Genomic DNA, 15,390 nt, shown 5'->3' with positions numbered 1-15,390 from the left:
CTGGCATCTTCTTATCATACAGGATTCCAATGACCTGCAGCAGGTTTTTGCACCAGGTCATAAAAGCAAAAGGGTGCTCTACTAAGTACTAAAGACGCTTGCCATGTTGAATAATTTTGGAACTGGAGAAATCATTATAACTTGCATTTTCAGTTGAATTTGAGGAAACCACTTGAAGCATTCATTGTGTTGAACTATTTCAATGCTTTTGTTTGATTTGTTCATCGCAAACAGCTGAAAGTCTGCACATTTTGACAATAAACCTGATTTACAATGCGGGTTGAATCATTTTGATAGCAACTTTAGCTCCAGTGAAAGGAAACTGTAAAGCTACAGCAAACAAAGGCATTCTATACAATTGTGTACTTTGGCGTTCTATAAAATTCTATAGTATTTCTTTGGCATTCTATACAATTCTATCGAATATAGAATTCTATTATTCTATATTCTATTCTATACAAAGGCATTATATACAATTGCGGGAACAGTTTGGGAAGAACCATGTATAGGTGTGATGGTGTCAGGTGTCCTCATGCGCTGCTTTTGGCCATAATGTACTGCACATGTTAATTTAAAAGAAAACATTAGCCATGATGCTAAGTCATTCCTCAGGACTCCGGTCCTGGGGAAACGTGAAACAGCGACCTCTAATGTCTGACATGCGCTAATGCTCTGTTGTAAAAAATCCACCCAGCGGCCATAGCAGTCCAGGATCCTGTTACAAAACCAGGGAAAGAGGATAAATAAATTATAATCCCTGAAGAACAATCCTCCAAAACAGGACTCTGTACGCGATTATAACGACTCTTCTCTAGTAAGTCTAATCGTTACTATAGCAACGCGGAGCATTTCAGAGATGCAGTAAATGGAGTTTTAATCCGGGATGGTGTCCGGGGTGTAAAAGATGGATGTGAACGCTTCCTGTTGTTGACATAATCCTTTAGAGATTATATTACCGGTCTCGTTGCACCTGAAATAATTTGTACTTTGTGTTTTATTCAACTAAACTGATATTATTTGTGTTGCATTCAAATGAAATATCTGTATTTACTCAAAGAAGTTGTTTTTTGTTTTGTTTAAGTGTGGACACTCGCCTATATTAAAGTGAAATATAGGCGGTGGGTGTGTTTATAACGTGTAAACATCTTATAACATTATCAAGAGTATATCTGTCTGTGTATGCATTTTAGGATTAATATTAGAGATTAATGTGTGTTATTGTGATGAACTGAATGATGTGGACACCGCTGCCAGGCTGAAAATAGACTATTATGGATACTTTTTATCCACCTTAAAATTGGTTCACGTTGTTTCATGTCAAGAAAAAACACAAACAAAACGGTTTTATAAAATAGTATTTGTTTGTTGCCACGTCCCAGTGTCCATTGTGTCAGCCGGTTTACATCATCAGCAGGGCGCGGACCGGCTGCACGCAGCCCAGCAACGCTGACGTGACTACGTCACGCCGCAAGAATCCCGGAAGTAAATTTCTCCGTTGGTTTTATTCCACTTTTTGATTTTCACAGCCCACTTTAAAACGTTTTCTCAACGATTTTAGGCTTGCACTATAATCTTGGTTGGAGTGGTAATCTATATCCCGCTTATGTTATATACATTTTTTAGAAGGAAAAGAGTAGATTCAGCTGTTGCTAGCTACTGGGATGCGGCAAAACATCCGCCATTTTGGAAGGGGCGGAAGTCGCTTACAAGGCTATGCAAGTTTATGGTTAGAGGAGTGAAAAGATAATTTAACGTTAATTAAATAATTTGTAGTATTGTTTTGGGGCTGTGCAGAGAAATAGAAACTTCAGCGCAAAATGCTAAGTACATAATTGTACATAATTGTTTATAAAAACAAATAATTGTGATAAATGCCAAGTCAGACGTCCTCTGTCTGCTCTGCCGTGTGGTCCATACTGCATATGTACATTTACGAAATGCTGCTTGTTGATACTGAAATAATAAGCTGTGTATGTATGTGTGTGTGTGTGTGTGTGTGTGTGTGTGTGTGTGTTCTTAGTCTGGACATAATGTCGGAAAAAAGCGAGCTGAAGGCAGAGCTGGAGAGGAAGAAACAGCGCCTCGCTCAGATCAGGGAAGAGAAGAAGAGAAAAGAGGAGGAACGCAAGAAAAAAGAAGTGAGCTATTCTTTACGTGTTTGTGCGTGTGTGTGTGTGTGTGTGTGCGTGAGTGACATACACTGACACTGACCTTCCTGTTCTTGCCGTAGACTGAAGGGCGTGGAGAAGGCGCCTCTCCGCCAAACGATGACTCTGATCTGGAGAGGAAGAGGAGGGAGACGGAGGCTCTGCTGCAGAGCATGGGCATCACCGATCCTGCCATGGGTACGACTCCACGAGAGCATTCTGGGAAATGTAGCATCATGACCTGAGGCTCAGGGATCTCACTGGAACTGCCACTAGAGAAGTGCTCAATTGGTCTTGGATTGGATTATTACATATGATACATTGAAGCTTGCAGAGAGTGAGCTCGGGTCTGTGGTGAGAACGTCAGCTCTGGCCAGCAGATCAGCTTTGGCCAATATTTAGAGCTCGGATATCAGTGTCATGTTAGGGATGAAGAAAGGGGCATTATTGCATCCTTGGTCATATGCTGTGTTTGAGTTAACTCGGAAGTGGAGAGTTGTTCGGAGTTCGGAATTACGCCTTTTTTTTTAAAGTGGGAAAAAAACATGGACACCTCTATGAAAGCTTGTCTTATTATTATTATTATTATTATTATTAGTAGTAGTAGTAGTAGTAGTAGTACTAGTAGTAGTAGTTGTGATTTCATAAAAGTTTATACATATAGTCTAAAGATTTAAAGTGTTGTTAGCATGTAACCCCATCACTGCTACTCTGTGTTTGAGTGCTGTGGACTTCTGTGTGGAATGAGCTCATGTTAACCTCATGTTTATCCCGCATGACTTTTAACCAGTGCTTCTTTTTGTCTTCTCTCTTTTTATTCCCCAATTCTTTGTCTTTTCTTTCACATCCTGGACCTTGCCATATTGTTTCTCTCCTGTGCCTCCTTTGTTGTTTTTTATGAATGTCTGGCTTTGTGTTTTCTTTTGCACTCCAAATCATTGCGCGCGTGCGTGTGTGCGTGTGTGTAGTTCAGCCTCTGCGAATAGTAACAGAGGATACGTGTCTGTTTCATTATTTAGTCCCCCCTCCCATGTCTCCCTCTGCCAAATCAGTGGGCACTCCGAGTGAAACCGGCAGCCAGGACTCCGCAGACGGTGCCACCGGAGTCAGGTACACTCCATAACACTCAACATTATACTCATATCATTATCGTTCAGGAACACTCCGTAACACTCAACACTATACTCATAGCATTATTATCAGGTACACTCCGTAACACTGATACTGTCTGACATGTACACGTACACAGGCGGTCGACGCATGCGCATTACGACAACTTGCACTACCCCTCCTGGCCTACAAGAGTCAGTACAGAGCAGTAAAGCAGGTCTTTTTGGTGTGAAGGATGGCAACAAAGAAGAATCACAACACCACGAAGAACAGGGCTTGGACAATCTCTCGCCACGATTAACAACCATATACAAATCCTTTCCATATACTTTCTAACCTGCACTCGTTTCCGCTTCTTCCGTTTATTCCGTTTTTTCTTCGACTACCTTGAGAATCAATGGCCCTGGGTCACTGCTGCCACCTTGTGGAACAAATAATAGTACAAAAGAATTAAATGCGCATGTGCAACCTGGCCTCTGTACCTGCCAGTCCCAGTGAAGGACGAGTGGCCTCTATACCTGTCAGTCCCAGTGAAGGACGAGTGGCCTCTATACCTGTCAGTCCCAGTGAAGGACGAGTGGCCTCTATACCTGTCAGTCCCAGTGAAGGAGGCGTGGCCTCACACTCCTCAGCACTTTTCTTTCATCGGATTGTACAATCCTGAATCACATTGTTTTGTCGCTGGCTGCTTTAAAGGATCTTTTTCTACATGAGATTTTTGATTGTGCATTGTCTCTGTAAAAAAGAGATACGCATTAACAACTGTCATGTTTATTAACCTGTAAACACTAATTCATAACATAATAGCTAAGTGCATGTTACTGACTGTGTGACTAAAATAACGTCTGTGTGTTTGTACTAAACACTGTATGTTCTACTAACACATTTCCTTTTTGACTGCATGCTTATGTCTGTGTGTGTGTGTATTGTGTGTTTTCTGTGTGTGTGTGTGTGTGTGTGTGTGTGTAACAGGACTCTGCACTGGGATTCTGACCCCTCTACTCTCCTGCTGCATTCAGACTCTCAGCATGGGTACTGATCTCTGTTTGTCTGTGTAATTCTCTGTTCCTCACTCTCTGCTTTCCTAAAACACACCTGCCAATCAGCAGACTCTTCATCACACACATCTGTTAATCCTCACTCATCACAGTACAACATAACACCATAAGCAGCGAGATGTGTCTCTGTGTTGCACTGCAGGAAGCGCTACTGTCACATCAGTATTCTTCAGCCAGAAAAGATGTTCAAATGTTTCCTGTTCATTTTCCATGTATAGTTGATCAGCTAAAGCATGTCTGATGTCTTGCTTCTTCAGTTTCGCAGCAATAGAGGTCTAATTCACCGAAATATCTGCGTAAAATCTGGTAACGTAGTGACTCTTCCTCAACCAGTAGAGATGAATATGTCACGAACAATCGACTGGACAGAAGCAAAATAATATAATATTGCCATTAAATGGTTTATGAATAGAATTTAAAATATAATGAATTTTATAAAGTGTGTGCAGAGTTTAAAATTTGCTCATGGAAACTCCTAGAAAGAACTCACTTGCTTTCTTTGACCGAAACTGTTGAAGTTTAGTTAATGACTTGGCTAATAACGATGATATTTTTTGTAAGCTAAATCTAGACTAAAACGAATCATTCCAAATTAGCTACCAAAACAAACACCGTTCACGAGCCTCGATGCAGGTCGCTAAAGGTTAAGTGACTTGTGTGAGCTTGTAATTTGAATAAGCAGGAAGTGAATCAGTAACAGTTAACAGTCAGCCGTTTAGTTCACTACCAGTGCTAACTACTGTAGCTAGCTAGCATTTACCACAGGAGCCAACTGCTAGCTTGTTTAATGGGTCCTTCATATGTTCCCAGGGTCCTACGTTCCCCCAGTTCAATAGTCTGTTAACACACGTTAAGTGAACCTTCCCAAAGCTTTTATGTAGGGCCCTATTAAGTTTATTACCTTTTAACTTTAAACACCAAAGACACGCATCCTTCCTCCACCCTTCTGAAAGTTATGAACTTTGAAAATGAACTCGTTTGCATTCATACAGTTCAGGAACACTAGTGAAATGTGTTCACTAAACTGAAGAAATGCCGTACCGTAGCCTATAAAACACAGGAAACGTTCATAAAAGGAACACAACATTAAGTATGATGAACATGTCCCAGCTCTCACTTATACTGAAGCCTAACTCCAGATGAAATCACCGTGTGTTCATTACGCGCCGTATAAATCTGGGGAACACAGATACGCTCCCTTATTAACTGATGAAACCTCCATATTAGGCATAAAAAGAAGTAAAAACATGAATAAGTTACCGATTTATGCGATGAAGTATCGACATAATGTCAGAAAGGCGATCATACGTAAGGAGGATAAGTTGAAACCTGTCAAATTTGAACCAGCAGGATTGAACCTGACGTTCCTCTCCACCTCAAACAATTCAGAGACGCTAAAATGTTTGCTTGCTAGATGTTGTTTTGGTGTCGTGCGTGCGTCGCTATGAAAACAACGAGTAAATGAACAGATTTCCGCAGTATACTAGCCTTTTTTATAGTTTGTGTAATCTACAGTATTTTAGTGTAATCGTGTGTGTGTGTGTGTGTGTGTGTGTGTGTGTGTGTGTGTGTTCGTTCTCAGACGAGGTCCTCTCAGGCTCGGCATGGCTAAAGTGACCCAGGTGGACTTTCCTCCTCGAGAGCTCGTGTCGTACTCTAAAGAGACTCAGACACCCGTCACCACTCAGCCTAAAGACGGTAGGTCTCACACCCCTCCCCCTACACGGCAGTCAAAATGGACTCATCCTGCACGCGGTGTTTATGTCGTAATGACCTCTGTGCCGTTCTACAGCGGAAGAGGAAAACGAGGAGGAGGATCTGGCGGTGGATTCGACCGCTCTCGAGTCTCCGAAAGAAAACGAACCTCACTCTGAGGAAGAGGAAGGTAAAGGATTCTGTCTTCGCTAGTATGTGCGTGTGTTGGGCCTGCGTTGTTCGTTTCTCTCATCCTCGTCTTGTTCCGGCTCTCTAGCGCCACCTCACGAGCTGACGGAGGAGGAGAAGCAGCAGATCCTGCACTCGGATGACTTCCAGACGTTTTTCGATCACAGCTCTCGCATCATGGAGCGCGCTCTCTCCGAGCAGGTGGACGTCTGCTTCGACTACAGCGGACGAGACCTCCAGGACAAAGAGGGGTGAGGCTTACGAAACACACTTAAGAGCAAACACTGTTTGACAGGGTTGCCAGATCTGTTTTAGAAAAGCAATACTTTACACCCTGTACAATCAGTACGTTTACACAGACAACAATAATCTGATATGAACCCGATTAAGACGATACTCTGATTAAGAAACTCGCATGTAAACAGAGATTACTGATTAGCTTAATCCGATTAAAGTCATACTCGATGTAAAGACAGATCAAATTAAGACGTGTGGAGCATTCCTGTTTTAGTCACATTATTGACGTGCGTTACAGACGTGTACACACCTTAATCACGCTATTAACATCATGTGGGAGTTTTCACCGCATTGTGCGACAGGACGCGTACACACACGGCAGCGCTCGACCGTTTGACGGCAAACAAGAGAGCACGGCTGCGTCCCAAACCGCGTACTTACCTACTATATAGTAGGAGAAATACATGTATCTCGGCTACTATATAGACGGTAAGTACGTGGTTTGGGACGCAGCCCACGGCTTCAAGCAGTCGTCTATTAGCACGTACAGCACGACTAATAATTAACGACTTGAAGCTTTCGTAAAATTAAAAATAAAAACACCCAAAACTGTATACGGTTCCATAACGAAGACCAACTGTACGTCGATACGTGAAATTCTGGAGGGAACGTCGGACGGCGTGACGCGGTGACGTAATGACGTGTGCTGTTAATCGCTCTACGTTCTATAACACGTAAAACAGGAACATGGAAGGAGTATTCTAACAGCGACTCATGTAAACACCTTAATCAGAATATTGTCTTATTCAGAATAAGGTCAATAATTAGATTACCGCCGTCCGTGTGAACGTACTGATCGTTTTTAATACCTAACAGCATGACTGCTACTGCAGAACGTATCGTAATAGTTAAATAGTAAAGCGATTGAGTTTAAATTTGATTAAAAATGTGAAGTTTCTATAAACAGTTGACGACTCATGGTCTCATATTACGTATACGATAGTGATGTCGAGCTCTCAATTCTGATTGGTCAGAACAATAGTGTCTGATAATAGAAAAAGACAGGCTGGGAAGAGGACAACTATTTATAGCTGTTATAACGTACGCGGTAACAGGAACTAACTTGTTTTGTTGACGTTCCACTGCAATTAATAAACGACAAAAGTGAAATCGTTGGCAAATTACTGTGGTGTAAGATGAATGAAAGACATTGCGTTATAGGAAAAGGATCAACTCCAAGGTGGTGACAGTAACTGCGTTTCACATCAGGCTGCAGCGTTGTGGATTACTGTCCTGCGACAGCGCAAGCCCAAGCGGATTATTTCTTACCTAGCCATGAGACGGAGTAGGAGAGCTGACTGATGGACAGTGTGTTACATTTTCACACGCTTGATGTAGGACTTCTGTCTAGGGACTGTTGTTGATAGTGAACTCACCTGTGTAGGATGTGTGCTTATGTATCACTGTGTGTGTGTGTGTGTGTGTGTGTGTGTGTGTGTGCGTGTGTTGCAGAGAGACCCAGGCTGGGACCAAGCTGTCTCTGAACAGGCAGTTTATAGACGAGCGCTGGTCCAAACACAGAGTGGTCACATGTCTGGACTGGTCACCTCAGGTCTGTTCACTGATCACAGTCACACACACCTCCGTCATTCATTCATTATTTGTTAAACAATCAGTCAATCATTCTCTCTCTCTCTCTCTCTCTCACACTCTCTCGCTCTTTCACTGTCTCTCTCTCTCACTCTCTCTATCTCTGTCTCTCGCTCTCTCTCTCTCTCTCTCACACTCTCTCGCTCTTTCACTGTCTCTCTCTCTCACTCTCTCTATCTCTGTCTCTCGCTCTCTCTCTCTCTCTCTCACACTCTCTCGCTCTTTCACTGTCTCTCTCTCTCACTCTCTCTATCTCTGTCTCTCGCTCTCTCTCTCTCTCTCTCACACTCTCTCGCTCTTTCACTGTCTCTCTCTCACTCTCTCTATCTCTGTCTCTCTCTCTCTCTCTCTCGCTCTTTCACTCTCTTTGTTGCACTCCCTCTCTCAATCGCTCTTTCACTCTCACTCTCTGTCTCATACTCTCTCTCTCACTCTCTCGGTCTCGCACTCACTCTCTCTCACTCTCTATCTCTCACTCTCTATCTCTCACTCTCTCTCTCTCACTCTCTCGGTCTCGCACTCACTCTCTCTCACTCTCTATCTCTCACTCTCTATCTCTCACTCTCTATCTCTCACTCTCTGTCTCTCACTCTCTCTGTCTCGCACTCTCTCTGTCTCGCACTCTCTCTCTCACTCTCTCTCTCACTCTCTCTCTCTCTCTCACTCTCTCTCTCACTCTCTCTCACTCTCTCTCACTCTCTCTCACTCTCTCTCACTCTGTCTCTCTCTCTCACTCTCTCTCACTCTCTCTCACTCTCTCTCTGTCACTCTCTCTGTCTCGCACTCTCTCTCTCTCTTACTCTCTCTCTCTCTCGCTCTCTCATTCTCTCACTCTCTCTCTCACTCGCTCTGTCTCGCACTCTCTCATTCTCTCTCACTCTGTCTCTCTCTCTCTCTCACTCTCTCTCACTCTCTCTCTCATTCTCTCTCACTCTCTCTCTCTCTCTCACTCTCTCTCTCTCTCAGTACCCGGAATTGTTGGTGGCGTCCTACAGCAGTAATGAAGAAGCTCCTCATGAGCCGGACGGTGTGGCGCTGGTGTGGAATATGAAGTACAAGAAAACAACAGCGGAGTACGTCTTCCACTGTCAGGTGTGTGTGTGTGTGTGTGTGTGTGTGTGTGTGTGTGTGTGTGTGTGTGTGTGTGTGTGATGTCATCACTTACCACCTCCACTACTGTGATCACACTACCGTTACTACTGCTAAGATTCGATTCTATTCTATTCTATTCTATGAAACTTCTATTGCATTAAACCTCTGTTGAAACTACATTCTAACTGTATTCTAATTCTATTCTAGTTCTATTCAGAGCTCTACTCTATGAGTAATTATTCTACTCTGTTCTGTTTAAGTCTCTTGATTTCAACGGTTTATTATTTATTATTTCATTCCGTTCCATCAAAACTCTTTCATCTGAATTGTATTCTAATTCAAGACTCTTCGATTAATCTACGAAAACAATTTTATTCTACTTCTAATTCTATGGTTTTTATTCTACCGTGTTGTAATTCCATGTTGCATTCTTTGAAGTTTCTACTTTAAAAAAAAAACTATTCTATTTTATTCAAAAATAATCTACTCTAATTCTATTTTGTCCTGTTCTATTCTTTTAAACCTCTGTTTAAAAAAAATATTCGATTCAAACTACTTTATTTATCTTATTTACTTTATAATTTATTTTATTTACGTAATAACTCGTATTCTAATTCTATTCGGTTCTATTCTTCCAATCCCCGTAAAAATCTATTCTGTAAAAGTTGCGTTGTGTCTGTTCTGTTATTCTTTTAAACATCTGTTTGTGTTCTTCCATTAAAAAGACGTCTAAACTCTATTAAAGCTCTTTTATTGTAATTGTATTCTAATTCTATATCACTCTTCTATTTAATTCCATCAAAACAATTCTATTCTGTTCGGTTCTATTCTTTAAGACGCCCATTAAAAATATATTACGTCCTCTTCTGTGAAAAAAATGATTCTGATTCTGTTCAATTCTATTCTTGTATTCAAAATGGAATCTGTTTGATGATTTGATTCAATTCTATTTCATTGTTATTCTTTTAAGCCTCTATTCAAAACAATCTATTCTATTATTTTCCACTCCAAATCTCTCTCTCTCTCTCTCTCTCTTCTGCTCTATTTCATTTATCTCCCATCAAAACAATTGTATTATAATTCTATTCTAATTCTATTCACTCCGTTCTATTTCATTATTCTGTTAAAAATGGAATCGATTCTAATTCTTTAAAAAATATCTTTTATTCAAATTCTATTTTGTCGTATTGTATTCTTTTACGCCTCTATTCAAAACAATCTATTCCATTCTATTCTATTCTATTCCAAATCTCTCTCTCTCAGTCGGCGGTGATGTCAGCAGCTTTCGCACAGTTTCATCCGAACCTGGTCGTGGGTGGGACGTACTCGGGACAGATCGTCCTGTGGGACAATCGCAGTAACAAGCGGACACCCGTACAGAGGACACCCCTCTCTGCCTCCGCACACACGGTACTCGCTACTCTATTCTCACGCTTCCATCCTCAACATCTTCATCTAGCATTCAAATTAGATGAAACCGTCACACCCCGCCCCCTCCTTCTCCTTCTCCTTCTCCTTCCCCTTCCCCCTACAGCACCCGGTGTACTGTGTGAGTGTAGTCGGGACTCAGAACGCTCACAACCTCATCAGCATCTCTACTGACGGCAAAATGTGCTCCTGGAGCCTGGACATGCTCTCCACACCTCATGTAACACACACACACACACACACACACACACACACACACAGATAGATAGAATATGCATGAACAAAGCCTAGATCTATGATATGCATTTATAAGCACTATAAATTATTATCATTAAAGTATTGAATGTAAGTTGTGTGTGTGTGTGTGTGTGTGTGTGTGTGTGTGTGTGTGTGTGCAGGACAGTCTGGAGCTGGTGTTTAAACAGTCTAAACCAGTTGCGGTGACATCCATGGCGTTTCCTCTGGGTGATGTTAATAACTTCGTGGTGGGCAGTGAGGACGGCACCGTCTATACCGCATGCAGACACGGCAGGTGTGTGTGTGTGTGTGTGTGTGTGTGTGTGTGACAAGCTGGACCGTGATGCCAATTTGCACCACGGTATATATTAAATACCTGTAATGCTCACACTAACAGTCATTACAGTGTAATTACTGTGTAATAACAGCGTAACGACTAATAAATCTTAGTGTTAAATTCATAAACAGTGTAAAGACTTAATCCAGCCCTGGAGATGTAATAGTGTGTGTGTGTGTGTGTGTGTGTAGTAAAGCAGGGATCAGCGAGATGTTCGAAGGTCATCATGGTCCAGTTACGGGGCTCGACTGTCACACAGCCACCGGACCTGTCGATTTCTCTCACCTGTTTGTGACATCATCCTTCGACTGGACCGTCAAGCTGTGGAGCACCAGGGTAAAACACACACACACACACACACACACACACTCAGCGAATAGGTGTGGTCTATTCCACTGTGCTTTAAAAGGATGTCTCCTTGTCTCTGGGTCTGTGTGTCTTTGTAGAACACTAAGCCGCTGTACTCGTTCGAGGATAACTCCGACTACGTGTATGACGTCATGTGGTCTCCTGCTCACCCTGCGCTGTTTGCCTGCGTCGATGGAGTCGGACACCTTGACTTGTGGAATCTCAACAACGAGACTGAGGTACACACACACACACTTCTGAGGACCTTCCTCATGGGGACCAGCCAAATGTCTCCACAAGGTCAAAACTGTCAGATATTCCTAGCCTTAGTATAAAAACGCCACCAAGATGTAGAGAACCACGACCACACACACACACACACACACGTGTAGTTCTTAATATCAGGTTTTGTATTGTGTGTGTGTGTGTGTGTGTGTGTGTGTGTGTGTGTTCTGTCAGGTTCCCTCGGCTTCAGTGACGATCGAGGGGAACCCGGCGCTAAACCGCGTGCGCTGGGCCAGTTCCGGCAGAGAGGTTGCCGTCGGTGATTCTGAGGGTCGTGTACACATCTACGACGTAGGAGAGGTGAGACACACGCACACACACACACACACACACACTTAGCTGCTCAAACCTTAGTGTAGATTTCACATGCCGGGTCTAAAACTCAACGCTGTTTAAAATAAACCGTTCCTGTTATTTTACACAGACGTTTAAGGAGCATTCACGTCATGCATTTAAATATATAAGCATGTACGGTATAGGTCCAAATTCCCAGCGGCTTGCGATTCGCTATATACGCTCACTACATAGGGTAGAACATAAAGCTTATTAGAAATTCTTGTGAGATTAATAGTAAAAGAGGAAATTGTAAAGTGGTGATGTCATCGGTTTTTAGTTCTGGATACAGCAGCATTTCGTTGCTCATCATAACCAGTGTTTTTTTTTTTTTTTTTTTAAATGGTGGAAAAAAACCAGAACGGTTCTGGATCCGAGCCGTCTGAGACGTCATGCTGCTTTTTTGTGTAAAATGATAGTTTAATTCACAAAAATACAACACAAGCAGTTATTATTTTGCTAATCCCCGATCACAGTCTTTGACAGCCCGTTATTGTGTGAAAGAAGAAATCGAGGTCGCTTAAACCCTCGATGTTTCCCGATGTCCTCGGATTTATTGTCGATGTATTAATTAATATCAACTGAACCGATTTCCTCCTGCAGCAGATCGCCGTGCCGCGGCAGGACGAATGGACCCGCTTCCTAAAAACCCTCAGCGAACTCGGCGAGAACCAGGAGGAGGCGGAGGATCTGGCAACCCAGCGCCTTGCTGCCTGATCACAGCAATCTTCGCGCTCAGAATCAGGTCTTATATTTCTGTAGAGCGGGGCTAAAAACTCCACCGTGTGACAATCTCGCGCTTCCCTTCACCGCACTGAAACACTCCCACTTTAATCTCTGGCGCGGACAACGTCGTTATGAGCAGAGACGTGAACGCTAGGATGGAAAAAGCCAGGCTAGTTCGATCATATCTAAACAAGAGACGTGTCTTTAGAAAGTAGGGAAGATCACGAGAGCTAAAGCTCACGCTGATCCACTAGAACCCATGATATTAAGCAGCGCACTGGCTAACTGCTCTCTTTTCCAGACTGTAAGACGTATTTTTTTTCCCCCTCTAGCAGGAATTGTTGTAATTTCTGCTTTTGTTTAATAACGATACGCTCATTTGTTTTGTATATTTACGGTAATTTGCTGTCTCGTGTGTTAAATTAACACCGACGTTGGATCGACGCTAATATAAAACCCCTTAAATTAGCATTATGTAAATTAGCGTCATTGTAGCCGCAGGCACGGAACAAACAGAAGCCGGAAACGAGGAAGCTGCAGCGTTTCGTTAGCGAGGTAATGTTAGCTAAGATGGCTGACGTGTTGCTGAGGAGGCTAACATTTTAAAATTTTGTAATTTCTTACCAGGCATCGCGTTTTTTACACAATTACATTTCAAGTAACAGAGGTCTAACTTAAGTATTTTGGTGTGTGCTAGCTAGTTAATGCTAGTTAATATGATTTACACAAAAGAATGACATGCATATGGATTTCTTTTTTAAACTGAATTTAGGGGGTACTTATAATCCGGAAGATACTGTATTTATTTATTTGAAATCCTCCTCAGCCTGTTTGAGCTCCATTTTTGTATGAAAATCCCCTCTTATGAGGTGTATTAGTGTTTTTATGAACTAGCCTAGCATAACATTGGATTTCTGATGTTTGTTGTAAAGCACACTGCAGGGAAAAGCACACACACACACACTGGATCTTCACTTTGGGGAACACTTTAACACAGTAATGTTCAGCGAATGTCTAAAAACGACAGAGAAATGAAATGAAGACGTGCTCTATACGTAGCAGCTGCAGTTTTTCAAAATGGCCGACACGCTAAAACTCTTTACGGCGGCCATTTTGTGTTACAAAATGGTTCCTGTGGAAGTTGTTTTCTTCTGTTCTGTTCTGCTCTGGGATGTGATGTGAGGTAACACAGCGGTCAGTCATTTCTGTTTAACGCTAAACGTTAAACTACACGCCCACACAGGTGCTAGAGAGTCAAGTGTAAGATTATCGTGATTTGAGACCGAGCCGTGCAGTTAATATGTAATTTCTAGCTTTTTTTTTATTATTATTAATCTAAATTATTAGTGCTCCTTTTGAAAAGACTAGCATTGATGATTTTGATCTGAAAGGTTTATACTTGTGTGTACGTGTTAATTAATGCTTCCTTTTAACCACTAATTTTGATATATTTATATGCATTCCCTTTTAACAGTTGATACATTAATAGAGGAAACGAAAGGGCTGGTGGCGAGTTAGCCTGTAGCGTGCTCACGTAATGTCAGAATTACGTTAACGATTACGACAGATGAGTAACGGATACGAGAGAAACGACTGTTAGAGGTTACGCTAATTAAACCGTGTTTTAGCGTTCTCTATGTGGTTTTTAAGACAGATCTAACTGATACAGGCTAAAAAGCTCTAAAGGGATTACAAGAGCTTTAAGCGTTAAGGTTTGTTTACTCTCCAAAACGGAGATTTCTGACATTACTGTAATTCTAACACGGTGTGGACGTGCTAATAGGCCGTATTTATATCCTGTATAGTTTAACATGCTGCACTGTTTGTTTTTTTTTTTTTTTTAAAAAAAAACACTTTCTTGTACTATATTAAAATACTTGAATAAATTCACAAGTGCAGTGTAAAGTTTTTCTCTTGAAGGATTGTTCACACACTTTCTACTGAAATGAACCCTTTTCTGCATGGTGTTGCCATACAGCAACAATTCATTTATCTCCAATTTGTCGATAGGCATTAATACGTAACTGGGAAAAGGGGCTTTAACGCTGGGTGTGGCGAGCGAGGTGCAGCGGTCCCAGTCCTCTACTGTATGTATAGAGAGGTTTAGGACACTCTGGACATTATAACAGATTATTTGGAAGAACTGGTGAAAAATCTCAAACACACAGGCTGTATATTTATCATTTTATTCCGAAATGTATAGACCCGCTAACTTTGGTGTCCCCTCATGGTGAGGAAAAACAAACAAACAAATAAATAAAATCCTACAACTGCCCCAGTGATGACCAGAGATTGTAAAACTCCTCATTTACTCTATGATGCTTCTACTTAAACTCTATGAAGCGCTGTCATGCACGTGTGTGTGTGTACGTACGTGTGTGTACTCTGTACGTTCAAACAATTTGTCTATGTACAAGTTTCATGTATCTACTCGAAACAATACGAGAAGGAAAGGAGGACATTTGAGTAAAAATGACCAGCTCGTAAGTGTTTATCTTTCTCAATTAACCAGAATTTA

The 15,390-nt window shown here is 41.9% G+C and overlaps 1 protein-coding gene across 6 annotated transcripts; it reads left to right on the top strand.

Annotated features, from left to right (window-relative positions):
- The first annotated feature begins 659 nt into the window (after positions 1 to 659).
- On the top strand, positions 660 to 14,709 carry dync1i2b (dynein, cytoplasmic 1, intermediate chain 2b). 6 transcript variants are annotated; one of them, XM_053683719.1, is made up of 18 exons: positions 664 to 814; positions 1,380 to 1,482; positions 2,021 to 2,138; positions 2,231 to 2,345; positions 3,167 to 3,257; positions 4,230 to 4,289; positions 5,898 to 6,013; positions 6,108 to 6,200; positions 6,288 to 6,450; positions 7,949 to 8,048; positions 9,053 to 9,178; positions 10,442 to 10,588; positions 10,713 to 10,826; positions 11,005 to 11,138; positions 11,372 to 11,516; positions 11,627 to 11,767; positions 11,988 to 12,113; positions 12,750 to 14,709. In XM_053683719.1, the coding sequence occupies exons 3-18, from the start codon at positions 2,031 to 2,033 to the stop codon at positions 12,861 to 12,863; spliced, it is 1,893 nt and encodes a 630-aa protein (XP_053539694.1). In that variant the 5' UTR covers positions 664 to 814; positions 1,380 to 1,482; positions 2,021 to 2,030; the 3' UTR covers positions 12,864 to 14,709. The 6 variants fall into 6 exon arrangements, with proteins under 6 accessions (XP_017334836.1, XP_053539694.1, XP_053539692.1 ...); XM_017479347.3 differs by lacking the exon at positions 1,380 to 1,482 and having other exon boundaries at positions 660 to 814; XM_053683717.1 differs by lacking the exons at positions 664 to 814; positions 1,380 to 1,482 and adding an exon at positions 1,635 to 1,726 and having other exon boundaries at positions 3,200 to 3,257.
- Positions 14,710 to 15,390: the final 681 nt, after the last annotated feature.

Source organism: Ictalurus punctatus, chromosome 11 (assembly GCF_001660625.3).
Source record: "Ictalurus punctatus breed USDA103 chromosome 11, Coco_2.0, whole genome shotgun sequence".
In the NCBI taxonomy this organism is placed as follows: Eukaryota; Metazoa; Chordata; class Actinopteri; order Siluriformes; family Ictaluridae; genus Ictalurus; species Ictalurus punctatus.
This window is presented reverse-complemented; position numbering and strand designations above follow the sequence as displayed.